Source organism: Misgurnus anguillicaudatus, chromosome 4 (genome assembly GCF_027580225.2).
Source record: "Misgurnus anguillicaudatus chromosome 4, ASM2758022v2, whole genome shotgun sequence".
In the NCBI taxonomy this organism is placed as follows: Eukaryota; Metazoa; Chordata; class Actinopteri; order Cypriniformes; family Cobitidae; genus Misgurnus; species Misgurnus anguillicaudatus.
The window spans coordinates 14,910,095-14,925,372 of NC_073340.2; the positions used below are offsets into that span (position 1 = coordinate 14,910,095).

Here is a 15,278-nt window from a genome sequence, read left to right on the forward strand (position 1 = left end):
TAACTCATTCAGTACTTCATATGCTCCTGATGCCTCACTTACACAACAGGACCCAAGCAATATCTGAAAACCAGAACAATAAAGCATTGCGACAGCAATTAGGCACATCTTCAGAAAATATAAATATCTTGTAGACATGTGCAAAAACCTTAACACATGTGGAACATCTAAATACGTATAAGCAATCAAGAGCAGACGCCAAGTCAAACAAAGGCACTAACTGCACCTGAACAGTTTTTCTCCCACACCATCCTACCCACTGAGTATCATCCATCATGCTTGATAACTGATGCCTCTCAATCGCTCTCCCGGAGCGACAGATGCAGCAAGCCGGCCCCTGGTTCTATGAGCAGCATGCACGCAGAACAGCCATAAGAGGAGAAATCCCACCGAAATAAGGATTGATGGGACACCTACAACAGTTCGGGCTCGTACATATACACACCTTCACACCAACGTGTGGGAGAAAACCTGGGTGGGCTTTTGGAGAAAAACTGAAGTTTTAAAGCAAAAGTACAGTCACAGTGGGTGGTGAAGGACACAAGTGCTCAGCACAAAAACTTGACAAAAACATTGATACCAAACCAAGGCTGCCTCCTTAGGGCTCAGATATTTACTATTTATTTTTAAACAAACAAAGTCGGTAGCATTTTATTTTACAGATCTGTAATAACTGAATGTTATGGGAATATATATGTAATTTCATAGTAATAATATTTTAAACCACATATTAGAAGTAATTACTGTGCAATATCCAGATGTGCAGTTTTTCAGAAAATAACAATGTATATTGTGTTGAGATAAAGGTATAATAAAAATGTAATAATTCTAGTGAATATGTATTTACTTAAATGATAAATGTTCAGGATTGAAGTAATATTTCTGTAACTGCACCAGGCTAATGGTGTAATATAGGAGCAAAATGTTGGTACATGGTTGCTTTAATTTCTCAGCAGTGTTGAAATACCCATAAAGTATCCTTCTAGTGATCCTCAGTGATACACTGAGTATTCTCAGAGTTATTTCTTTGCAAATTACATAGAATACAATTAGGTAGTTTTAATACACAGTATCAGGGCTGTAAAATGCAGAATCACAGTTAACTACTTGATTATTACCATCTGCTATGTACTGTAAAGTAGGCTACCATATGCTAAAATTCAAAAAATGTCCACTGGGTGGAACAGGACTGAGGACTCATTATCCTGTGTTTTTCCCAAGATTTATGCACATTGGGTTTGGATAAAATGTGATTCGGGTCATTTGAAGTAGGGAACCTGTCTTTGGACCTGAGAAGACCTCAAGTTCCAGGTCTGTCGATCGCATTACAGTTCCATATCACCACGCCAAGTTTAACTGAAATAACAGATTTATTTATTTCCAGAAGAAAACAAATATGTGGTGGCAAAATAACTAAATTGAATACAATGAATAAAACTACGGAAGCCGAGAGAGGACATTCACTATAATTATTTTTGCTTGCTTGTTTTCTCGTGATCATGATACATTTCTCATAATCTCGAGAAAACAAAAGTTGTTTTCTCGTTATCCTGACATGATAATCCAAATGTCATAATGTAATTTCCTGTCCATAATATTTAGTGTATTTTGAAGTGGACTGCTAATGCATTTGAGTTGGGGTCACCGTTACCACACGCGTAGCTAGCCGATAGACTTAATAAATAACTAAAGTTGGACGGTTCATGTTCGTAAATTTAGGGACCATCTCTAAAGTAATACTGTACGCGTTGCTATCTTCAATAGTATTCAACCTCTTGAAAAGCACCCCCACTCTGGCCCAAACCATGAAAAGACCTACTTTTACTAAAAGGGTTGTTTTAACTAAACCATTTAGAGTATAAGCCTAACTGTGGTATCATCAGATAGAAGACACTGTGAGCTTCATTTTCCAGGTTTGAAAATAAGATAAAAATTAAAAAAGTTAAAGAGGCTAAAGTACATTGTAATACTTTTTTTTGCACAACATCTTTTTTAATACTAAAAATCTTAATGATAAATATGTGTGTGAAAACTAGAAATGCAATGATGCCAAAGCCACAAGTCTAAAGAAGTTATATTTCACATTTGAGGTCAATAGGCCCAAAAATGAGGTTCTTGCAAGAGTTTTTGTAAGACTAGTGCATTTTCTAAGTGCCAGTCAGCCCCAAAATAAAAGTCTTTTTTTACATGCATACACGTTTATTCTTATTATTATTTATCCTTATGTAAGCATATAAAATGCCATTTCCACACCAGGAAATAAAACGTCACACAAAGATCGTTGGATTCGTTGTCTAATTGGCTACACATTCTGTCTATCAATATTTTCCATAAAGTCATTGGAGGAACGAGCGAGTCAGATGACGTCACGATATTTGACATTGCTGTTTGGATATTATGTATTATACTCCTGCCTACTTTTAGAAAACAAAGTTTGACCGCTGGTTTTGAACGCGAGTGTTATCTCATATACAAGTGTTACGATGTAAATAGTCCTCAGATTGTATATTATATTCTATTACAAGACTATCATGCGAAATCTGATGTAAACAATGGACAATATATCTATATTTCACGGATTATACGCATTTGTGGACAAAAATGGTCATTGGATGTATTTTATTGGAGAGTTTTTATAGGTTATTCACACATCTGAAACAGACTGGATTCGATTCGCGATCGTTATATCGACACAAAGGTAAGGAGTCCGTTTATGTTTTGCATGTTGTCATCTGCACTTCTATAACAAAATACTGTATTTATGATGCTAGAGCATCTGTATCTTAAAACAGAGACCATACACTGATGCTAAACCCGTAAACCTTTCAAACGATGTATAGTAATGTTAATATTATTCATGTTTGTAGACAATAGGCTATATAGATATTGTTAGCAGCGTTAAAAAAACTGACGTCTTTCCACCCCGAGCTAGTGTGCGTCGAGAGGTTAACAGTTTATTTAAATAAAATCAAAAATCTAAAAGTGTGCATTATAGCTGACAACCACATAAACACATTGGTTTTGTGACTGTTTATTGACTTTAAATCATTCCATTTAAATGCTGTTAAAAGTAGAAACGTGTATTGAGTAACTTAAAGACGGTCCCTAAATTCACCACTGTAAGATTGTAAATATTGACAATTCTATTTCAGCTTGAGTGAATCTCTGATCCAAATGAAATCTAATTTGTTCATCCATGCTAATTTAGCAAAATATGTTTTTGCTGTTTACAAACAAAACAACACGTTCTATCAAGTACATGTAAGCTTTACCGTATGTTCCGAACTATAAGTCGCACTTTTTTTCATACTTTGGCTGGTCCTGCGACTTATAGTCAGGTGCGACTTCTATGGCATAATTAATTCATACTGACTAACATGAACCAAAAGAAAACATATACCGTCTACAGCCACAAGAGGGTGCTATATGTTGCTCATGTAGCCTACCCCTGAAAAAAACTGTTAACTGAAACATTAATTTAAAGACAGCAGAGAAAGACTTAACAAACAAAATGCCCCAGAAAAGAATAATAATTTTCTAAATAAATGCGACTTGTAGTCCAGTGCGACTTATATATCTTTTTTTCCAATTCATGAAGCATTTTTTGACTGATGCGGCTTATACTCCGGAGCGACTTATAGTCCGGAAAATACGGTAATCACATCTGAAGAATGCAACTTTTCTTATGTCAAGATCATGAGAAAACAACTTTTGTTATCTCGAGATAACAAGAAATTAAGTCGTGATCACAAGAATACAAGCAAACAAAATAGTAATAGTGCATGGCCTCTCTCGGCTTCCGTATAAAACAATTAAAAGTAAAGAAAATGAATACAGCAAATAAATACTGATTGTCTGCTTCTGTTCAGTTTTGTTTTTGCTTCAGTCCTGATAATATAAAACTAGAACAAATTATACATACTGTAAATATACATACTGTAAATACTGCAGTCTCTCTCTCGGTCGTGCATTATTTTTCAATAATTTAATAGCCCGTCTTCAATTATACCTTACATATACTTTAAAATAGAATGAGTAGAATGATAAGAGAATTATTCTGAACATAGCCTAGCCATGCTGTGAACTATAGTTCAACCGTGGCAGGTGGTAACTGGGCAAAGGAAATTCATATTCACAAAAACACATCATTGTACAAACAACTTGCATGCCCTGGAGCTATACACAAACAATAGCTTATATACAAAAATAAAATCAAAGGTATATCCGAGCACAAGCAGGGCTCGTGATACAATATCTGTGATCTCAAAGCTATGTGTACTCTAGATTCAATTACTTAAACATGTGGTGATCAATAGTCTATTTTGAAAAAGAGTTGTTCTGGTTTGGACATACAGTGTTAATTGTACAACTTGTTCAGGTTTAAAAGCTTTAAATCCATTACAAGAAAGTTAACTATAAAAACACTGTCAAATTGTTTGGTATATTTTGTAAAGTAAGTATAAAGAGTTTTAAAACCATTCAATTGAATAAAATCGTGGATAAGCTTTAGTTAAGGTCAAGAATCACAATCAAATCATTGCCAGACCAAACATTTATGTACAATACACTCCATTTTGCAAAATCATACTTTCAAGATTTGCTTTTCTTCACAAGTACCGTACTGTAGCCCCATGATCACTGTACGTGAATATATTAATTAACTTGCCCTTTTACTTCAACTTTGATGTAAAATAGGAAACTAATGATGTTTGTGAAAGGCAGTCGGCAAGAGAGATCATTATCGTGTGTCCTAACTTCTTTCTTGAGCTTGTGTAAAAAGATAAAAATGCAGCAACTTTCTAAAAATTCAGATCTCGGTTTGAGTTCAGACATAGGAACTATTAATATTTTAGTACAAGGTTATCAGACGCCTCAAACTATGAAAACTAAGAGCTCTGAAGACAAGCAAAAAAGTTTCATCCGCTAAAAAAGGAAAGCCTTTGGAGATGAATAGAGATCAAATGTCTTTTTTTAAATGCTAATATGTTGTCCAAAACTGATGACTGAGTTTTAAAAGAGACAGCAGGTGTGTTTTCAGGAACTTTTGAAATCCCTCAACATCCGGCTGTTTATTTAATCTACAAGCCTCTGATGTGTTTTGTCACCTGCAGAGAGCAAAACTCTGTTGAAACGTGACAGCGGAAGAGATTCAAGTTGATAGAGGACACCAAACAACTAAATGATGGTTGTGCAAACAGAGGAGTACTAAATGTGTGCATACGTGTGTGATCATTTGGGAATAGAAAACATTAGCTGGTTTGAAGTAGAGAGATGATTTTCAAACTCATGAGATCCTTTTAAATTCACACATTAGATGCTGCATATTGTTAACTGCTTGCTACTCAGGCAGAAATATCTGCGAGTTCACTTGTCAAAGTTTGTTCATTGGAAACGTCTCGCAATGTCATAAAACACAGACAAACATAACACTCGTGTCTCACAGATGTTTCCATTAGTGTAAATATAATTTTCAATTTAATGTAAATGCTTGTTGTGTGAAACTCTCACACGATTTTTGTATTGCCTAACAAAGTTGAGATACTGGTAGGAGTAAGTTTAGGGTTGAGTTCTGGTCAGGGATCAACAGTCCAGTTACAGATTAAGGGCCCTATCTTGCACCCAGCGCAATTGACTTTGTCAGTGACGCATGTATCATTCGTATTTTGCACTGGCGCACAGCGGGTTTTCCCTCCACAGACGCACGTCAGCAAACTAGGGAATGAACTTGCGCTCCCTGGGCGGTTCAGCGCAAAAAAGGAGGCGTGTTCCGGCATGTTGTTCATTATGCTATTTTAAGGGCGCATGCTTGACCATAATGTATAGCGTGCACAACGCGCAAACACTTTGCTTATCTAATCTACACAGATGCAACAGTAATTTTTGCAAATCATAAATTGCTACAATAAAAAATATTAACACATGAGATAAGGGAAATCATTGTGGTGAGCATTGTGCTGATAGTTTTTATTTTTTGTGTGGCTGCGTTAAAAAAATATCATGCAAATAACGATTAAAATATTTTCGTAAGTTTGTTGTGTGGCTGTATTACGTTTATTTTATGTAAATAATAATTAAAATGTTTTCATATGAAACCTTAAAGGCTCTTTAAGCGAATAATGTGCGACGTCACTTCCTGTTGATGTTTGAACTGTTTTCAAACAAACGGAGCGTAGCTAACGCCTCCCCCTCCCTCTCCCGTCCGTGCTTTCATGAACACGCCCAACCCCCACCCCCAAATCCTTCTTGTCGTTTATTGGCTGGAACACTTTGTTATGTTTTGTTGTGCTAGATTTGGCCACTATGTTGATATTGCCGTTTGTGGAGCCTGAGCTGTCTACAGAGATCGCGTTTTTTTACAGTTTGATCAGCGGACAGGCAGCAAGCAGATAGTGAGGAGATGTTTGCTGTATGTAACAAAAAATGTTTTATGGTCTAAAACGCGTCAATTCGCTTAGAGCGCCTTTAATGTATGTGAACTTGATTTGTAAGTGTACTTTGGGGTTGGACTGCTTGCGTTTCTTGGCTTTCAGCGGTGAGGGTGGACGCAGCGATGTCCTCTGCTGGCGTCAGGTCCTGTGTAGAGGCAGTTCCACCTCCCGTTACACCTGCCCGATTTATGCTGGCAAGCTTGGGATTCCCCCGTCTCCTGACATTATTGTAGCACTTGCGGCGCAACGTCCTGGGGATGCCAGCTGATGAGACAATTGTGGCTATTTCCTCTCACGCCTGTTTAACCGACGCTGATTTGGGCGGGTTTCTCCCATCCCCATACAACTTCTCTGTCTTTGACTGCTCTTACAAGAACGTGGGTGTCCTCAGCTGTGAACCGCTCCTGGCGTGCACCTGGTAAATCCGTCATTATAATAGCAACCCCCCATGGAACTTGCGCACTTGCGTTTAAAGGGAATGTTGGATGACGTTCTGATTGGTTTATTTGAAGTTACGCCCAAACCACACCTATGAATAATGAACCTACTTCAGACCAACCCCTTACTGATTTGTGCCTGGCGCAAAAGTTATTTCCCCCGCCGGGAAAATAGCAACAGCGCCCAAGATCCGCCCACAAAGTCACTTGCGCTTTGCGCTTCGCACTTGCGTTTCAGATCATTAAAATAGGGCCCTATAATTACATGCAGGCTATTTAAACGAATAGATCACCCAAAAAACTTTTTATCCTGATGGTCATTCAATTTGTTGGTGACATTAATAATATAATGCAAGTAAACGATTTTGTCCAATCAGATAAGGTTTGTGAACTTAAAATGTTCTGGAAGCGCACATTGGGTAAGCGAGGTGTCATGTTGCACACCGAGCAGTGCTCGGATAAAGTTATTTTGTATTGTTATGTTCATCATATATTTACAGTTTTTTTCATGTTAGCTGTTTTTGATTATAAAACATAACATTGGAGATGACTAAGACATTTTTCTATGACATGATATGTAAATGAGTATGATTCTAATGCATAGAATATACAAGCTGAAAATAAGATATGTTGCAGAAAATATGCTGTAAATCGTAGCAAGCTAGCTATAGACAGTACTCAGTAGGTACTCAAGATGGCGGCAGGCAACTGGAATGACGTATAAGGTCACATGACTGATAATCATGTATAGAGCCAGGGGGATAAAGCACACTTCCTTTACAGTATATCATTTCTGTGTACGTATATCTGAGAAGTGTGGTTTACCCTCCCGCTCTTTTCTGGCATGTTGTTGAAAACAACCATTAAATTGTTTTATTATTACTGTATTTTATACTGCAGAATGACATTTGGCTTAACTCTGTCTAGCATCTTGTACAATTGCTTTTAAAGTGCTTGGTTTAAAGCATTCTGGAATTGTCTTGTCAATGAAAGACACAAGAGCACCCTGTGAATGTTGCAGAAACAATGTATGAGGGAGATTTAGGACAGAGTTAAATAAAAGACTGAACGAAAAAGAGATGTCAACAATAAGGGTGTCATGGTTTCATCAGCAGGCATCCATATAACAACTCTCCAAAGGACAGCACAGATTCTTCAAAAATGCAGTCCCACAAATTACACCCCCTGTGTGCAGCACCAGTCATTTAAGCCATTGCCATCAACCTGTTCTCTCCTTTAAAAAATAACATGGTGGAAAATGACAGACCACAAAACAACTTTACACAAAGCTCAAGACAGAGGCAACATGAGACAGAACAACAGAACATAAGGGCCGTCGTGATTTACATGTTGCTGGAATTTTACCATCGACCATCTTATTTCAAAGCCTGAAATTACAGTATGATTGGTTGCTATCAAATGTCGATCCAGGACCGTATCTGCTTATGTGAACCACCAAATTGTAATCTCTGTTTTAGACACCAAAAATAAGAAATAAGGGCAGTGTGATCACACTGAATACACACTGAATTTCGCAAATATCTTATTACACAGCTATTGACCTCATAAGTAAGATAAGGAACATTAAATATTGCTTTGAAATATTTTATTTGATCATTTGTAATGAATACAGAGCTTCTGCAAGGAAATTCCATTTATTTACTAAGTAACTATTTGGTTTAATCATTTGTAAATAGTCATATCTGTTATTAACAGACATATTTATTTTTTGTGTAAACTGTACCTGTCAAAATGATTTGTAGCATCCGGGTTACCGTGTTTTATTAGTTTCAGGCGTTGTTATCATGGAATACCATACCTTGGAATGTCACGACTGGCCAATCAGAATCTAGCATTTTAGAGCGGAAAACATATTTTTTTCTGGACAGTGTACCTTCTTTTAAATAAAATCTAGGACAACATCATACATATCATTTGAATAGTTCGCAAACTAGTGTACTTATTTATGGTATTTTGAGACACCATGAATAAGAACTAAAATGTGCTTTACACATACCATCTCTGTATTAAAAATTTATTTAGTTTACACTTGTATTAAATTTGAACCTATCTTTGTATGAAGTTGGGTTAAAATTGAATACAAGTGCTCACAAGTAATACACTTTTTAAATACATTTTAGTTAATATTCATGGCGTCTCAAAACAGCACAAAGATGCACACTTAAAAGTTCTTAAAATTATCTTAAGAGGTACGAAAGAAGAATTTTAAGTATATTAAGTACAACATTAGTGCGCAAAAATAAAGCACTAAGCACACTATGGAAGTGTACATCTTTTTCACTTGGGAGGGTTTTTGTAGTATGCAGTAGCAAACTTAACTTGAGCTATTAAACATGTAAGTATTTCATCCAGAATATTTTATATTTTATTTATATTTTTATTAATATTTTATTTTGTTGTGATGTGCAGTTTTTGTCATACTGTAACATGCTAATAACCAGCCTGGTCTCACTGTTAATACGTAGTATTAATACATAACTTTCAAAAACACAAAACATACATTGTACGGTTTAGCATTTCCGTGGGATAGTCACTGAATTTTTTGCGCATTTTTCCGTGGCATTCTCACGGATCTCCGCATTTTTCCGTGGCCCTGCTACGGACTGTCTTTTTCCGTGGCATTCTCACGGATTGGTTACTCAACAGTTTTGTCCTATTTTCTTACCATTTCGCTTCGGTTTAGGGATGGATTTACATGAAATTATATCCCTACCCAACTCTAACCCCAACACCAGGCGACAATTGTTTAAAGTTTAGAAAATATAAAAGAATAAAGCAGAAAAAATTGTATAAACCAATACTTAAAGTGACATCCTAATGCAAACATCAAATCTAACCCTAAACCGAAGCGAAAATGGTTTGAAAATATGAAAAAGCAGTTAAGTAACCAATCCGTGAGAATGCCACGGAAAAAGACAGTCCATAGCAGGGCCACGGAAAAATGCGGAGATCCGTGAGAATGCCACGGAAAAATGCGCAAAAAATTCCGTGACTATCCCACGGAACTTTGTGAGATCAGGTTGCACAAAATATATATATTTAATCGTAGCATTATTACGGTTTCCAGCTACAAAACCTAAAATATTTACAAATCTTTCATAAAGATTGCTGTATAATTTCCATTTAATCATTTTGTCACTAATGTTACCACTCTAACCCTACACCAAACTTTACACAAACCCTTTTAATACAAAAAAATTAAAATACAATGTATTTTTTTAAATTACGCAACATGAACAGAAATGCATAGAAGTCAACTTTTGCAACAATAGTAACAATATAGCATTTAAAAAATATTTTAAGCCATTAATACAGTCCTACCCAAAACAGTTAATACGAAAATGTAAATACTCCAGGAAGGCGTGCATTTCAAATTTCAAATGTACGTCGTAGCATGTAAGAGCCAATGAGCTTTTGATATCAGTGCAATACAGCAATGTGTCGTAAAGCTTCTTGAGGCTCAATAATTGAATTTAATTCATAACGAACGTGATATTTGACGTTTATGGTCACTGCTGAGAACTGGGATCATGATCGCTGGATAAAGAACTGAATTTGGTTCTGTTCCTTGCAATCATATGATTTTTTATGAGATCTTATGCATTAATAAAATGATTAATATAACATGATAGCCTCACATTCCCTCTGCCATTATTTAAATATGACAAAATTAAGATCAGTGAAAAATTATCCATTGGCCTCCGTAAACAAAATAAAGAAAAAGAATTTTTTTTCTATTATCTATGACCAGTATCCAGACATCCTGATGTGAAGTGTTATTATAAGAGCTTATCCCAGCGGCATCCAGTGGATCAGTAATCTTGGTGATCTTTGAGCTGTTATTTGTCTTGAGATGAATCTGCTGTCATGCGTTAAGCCATAGTAGTAAGTTATTAGCAGAAAAGCCAAAACATCTCTTCAGGAAAGACCTCAAGTGGCATCTGTGCAGCAGGTACTGGGAAGCGCGACCTGTCATGGCTGACAGAAGAACATGACAGCTGACTCGGCTAGAGCACACTGCTAAAAAAACTGGAAAGTAGCACCATTAAATACTGCTGGTAGTGGGTTTTTCAGTATAATGCTACTTCAAACCTGGAGCACTTGTTTTATACAGCTAAACTATAACAGTCCATGAGTATCCATCAGCCACTGTACTTTTCCTACCAAAACAAAGCAATATCCAAAATAATCTATCCGTCTGCCTAAATTCACATATTCATTCAGTCTACACATTCTTCAGCTGAGATGTGTTTTTTTATCCATACACCCAGCACTCATTGGATCATAATGCACCAACTTGTCGGCACGAAACCAAATTGTACCAAATTTTCACTTTCTTTGTATTTCTTTCATCTTCACAGTCAAAGGAGCAGAGCATCAAATTCTAATGGAGCTTCTTACACTGTATGTCTGTGGACGTCCCATCAGCAGCAGAAACCGCAAACAATTGACCATCTGCTAATATATCCATATGCATGACAACACCATGCTCTCGCTCTCAGCTGCACTGGGCGTCCTGCCAGCATAAGCGACTCTGATTCCCATACAGCGGTGGGGGAAAAGATCACACAGCGCTTGTTAGGATCAATGTGTGATGTTAACTGATGTGCCTGACCTCAGATCAGTCGAGGCGAAAATCTTGATTTTTATGACAGTGAAGCTGGGACTGCTTGTCAGCTCATTTGTTCAGGTGTCATAAAGGGGTGCAAGAAAAGGGATATGTTTTGCGTGGGCATATGCTGACTTAAACTTTGTGAACCCTTCAGTAATTTATGTAAAAATATTGGGTAGGATATTAACGCATTGGTTTCTAAACTGGGGAGACATTTTATAAAAAGATGAATTAATCATAAATTCTGTGTAATTAAACCTCAGAAAAACCAGGCTACGGTCCAACAACACTACACTGTATAATTGTATATTTTGTCTAATTCAGATTCTAAGTTGGAGATTTTTTTAATGTTAGAAATTTTCTTTGGGAAGGGAGGCAAAGGGACCCACCCTACACAAGGGTGGGCTCATGCCAAAAAGTTTGGATTAGCAAATGTTCATTTAAGTTGGCCAAGAACAAACTGCATTTGTAATATAATTGTAGAGTGAATACTAATACAGCTTCCTATTATTATCACATGCAATGCATATTTTTTTATAAGCCTGCAGAAAAACATGCCAGGTTTAAGCTTTAGCTCATTTACATTACTAATGTACACTCACCTAAAGGATTATTAGGAACATCATACTAATACTGTGTTTGACCCCCTTTCACCTTCAGAACTGCCTTAATTCTACATGGCATTGATTCAACAAGGTGCTGAAAGCATTCTTTAGAAATGTTGGCCCATATTGATAGGATAGCATCTTGCAGTTGCTAGAGATTTGTGGGATGCACATCCAGGGCATGAAGCACCCATTCCACCACATCCCAAAGATGCTCTATTGGGTTGAGATGTGGTGACTGTGGGGGCCATTTTAGTACAGTGAACTCATTGTCATGTTCAAGAAAACAATTTGAAATGATTCGAGCTTTGTGACATGGTGCATTATCCTGCTGGAAGTAGCCATCAGAGGATGAGTACGTGGTGGTCATAAAGGGATGGGCATGGTCAGAAACAATGCTTGTATAGGCCGTGGCATTTAAACAATGCCCAATTGGCACTAAAGGGCCTAAAGTGTGCCAAGAAAAAATCCCCCACACCATTACATTACCACAAGCAGCCTGCACAGTGGTAACAAGGCATGATGGATCCATGTTCTCATTCTGTTTACGCCATATTCTGACTCCACCATCTGAATGTCTCAACAGAAATCGAGACTCATCAGACCAGGCAACATTTTCCCAGTTTCCAACTGTCCAATTTTAGTGAGCTCGTGCAAATTGTAGCCTCTTTTTCCTAATTGTAGTGGAGATGAGTGGTACCCGGTGGGGTCTTCTGCTGTTGTAGCCCATCCGCCTCAAGGTTGTGCGTGTTGTGGCTTCACAAATGCTTTGCTGCATACCTTGGTTGTAACGAGTGGTTATTTCAGTCAAAGTTGCTCTTCTATCAGCTTGAATCAGTCGGCCCATTCTCCTCTAACCTCTAGCATCAACAAGGCATTTTCACCCACAGGACTGCCGCATACTGGAAGTTTTTCCCTTTTCACACCATTCTTTGTAAACCCTAGAAATAGTTGTGTGGGAAAATCCCAGTAACTGAGCAGATTGTGAAATACTCAGACCGGCCCGTCTGGCACAAACAACCGTGCCACGCTCAAAATTGCTTAAATCACATTTCTTTCCCATTCTGACATTCAGTTTGGAGTTCAGGAGGTTGTCTTGACCAGGAGCACACCCCTAAATCCATTGAAGCAACTGCCATGTAATTGGTTGCTTAGATAATTGCATTAATAAGAAATTGAACAGGTGTTCCTAATAATCCTTTAGGTGACTGTATATAAATATACTGTTAAGCACTCCCTTCTGCTTAACAGATTTGGCTATTGCACTATTTTCACTGCCATACATTTGAGTGAACTGTGTGCTTTAAACGTTGTTACAAAATTTCGAGGAGAGTCTTTTCTGTGGCAATGAGCCCAATATCAGTGCCCAATCTCACTGAAAAACCTCTGACACCATTGCTGTCTGGTTATATTGCTGACTGGTGGTATTATCAATATGCCAACCAATCATAATGATTGCCAAGGACGTTGACTGCTGGTCACATAACAAAAACTGTGCATGGTTATCTAGATGTAGGAGCTGGCTCGTTTTACCCCACTCTCCCATGTGCTCATGTGTCCAACAATATGAGATCATAGCACACACCTGGTGGATGAAGACCTGGGCTCCACGCGGGCTGAGCAGCAGGATAGCTCTTCTGAGCGTGTCTCTGTAACGGTTGAGCTCCTCTGTGCGCATAGAGGTGAACAAACTGGAAAACACTCCGCTGATGTTTCTGTCCACGCGCTGAAGTGACACATCGAGACCTTGCCGGGATGTCTGGTCCAGAAAGCCTTGAAGACCACGGATATCTGTAACAGGAAACATGTGATCACATACCAAACGAATCTGTTAGTGCTTATATCTGATGCAGAGTCATATGGAGTGAGATCGAGAGGGGTGTGACGTTAGTTCTTTCTGAAAAACAGAAGATTGAACATGCTTAAATTGGCAGTGTTGTAATTGTGCCTAGATAAGGTCTTGGCCAGCCGAGCACTTATAGTCTCAACATGATGGGAGCTTGGACCTGGAACGTATAGGAAAGTTCTTATTTTTATGATGTTGTAAAGCACAAACCCAAATGACCAGACATTTGTTTTGATAATACAGGAAGTGAAGTTTAATCAAACACTCCAAGGTTCTTGACCGTTCAGGTAGGCATCAGTGTTGTTGGACCAAATTGTATCGAGATGATAACCCTGAAATGTTCACAACAAACCCAGTCTGCGTCCATTTGTCTCAAACTATTTGGAAATTTAATTCAAACTAAATATATTGTCCTCTTGCGAGTTCACTTTAATGAGTGAAATCTCAGATGATCTATGATGGGTTAGTAAGTTGAGATGCATTCTGTCCTGCTGTAGCTCTGGTGGTTTCAGGAAGTGTTTGAATGCCACGTGGCTGGCTATTGTGTCTCACTCTGGGAAGCAAATTGCCCATCACGCCCTCTCAGTATAGCAACTAATTGACAGGCAGAAATAAAAGCTTTTATTGAAACAAATGAGTGACAGGCTAAGACTAAGACTAAGTTGTATTATTAAATATTGTGGCTTATTATAATTCTTTAAAGTGACAGGTCATCCAAAAATGTAAAGTCTGTCATTTTTTACTCACCCTCGTTTTGTTCTGTATGAGTTTTTTTTTTTATCACAAAATGATGATGGTAAGCACAAAGCTGCTGTAAACATTGAATTCCAGTGTATTTGTTTTTCCTAATATGGAAGTCAATGATAAAAATCAGCTGTGTGCTTACCATCATTTATCAAAATATCTTATTTTTTGTTAAAAATCATAAAGGTTTTTTTTTTATATTTGGGTGAATTATCCGTTTAAGCATTTGTTTTTATTTTTGCGAAAATTTGAACATTTGGGACACAAAACTAAAACAACTTGTTTAGTTTTGTTTGGAACCAGCTATATTAAAGTTTATTATGCTATTACAAGACAAAATGTGAGACATTCTGACTTGATTTCTCCGATCATACCTTTGCCAAAATAGTTTACATTACATTTTGATTTTTTTGTGTCTCTTATTTCTACATACTTTTTTTCTCCTATATATTGTTTTCTCATTTCTATCTAAAGCACTTTGAATGACCTTTGTGTATGAAATGTTTATTATACAAATAAACTTGCCTTGCCTTCCAGTTAATAGAACCTGTTTTTTGTGCTTTAATTTATTGTCATTTGTCAGTT

General features: G+C 37.2%; 1 protein-coding gene across 2 annotated transcripts in view; it reads right to left on the reverse strand.

Moving 5' to 3' along the window:
• Positions 1-15,278, reverse strand: part of grid1b (glutamate receptor, ionotropic, delta 1b) — a 408,742-nt gene that overhangs the window by 123,873 nt on the left and 269,591 nt on the right. For both annotated transcript variants that reach the window (XM_055176548.2, XM_055176549.2), the window contains exon 4: positions 13,689-13,894. In XM_055176548.2, the coding sequence (XP_055032523.2) occupies positions 13,689-13,894 (206 nt within the window). The remainder of the gene's footprint in view (positions 1-13,688; positions 13,895-15,278) is intronic.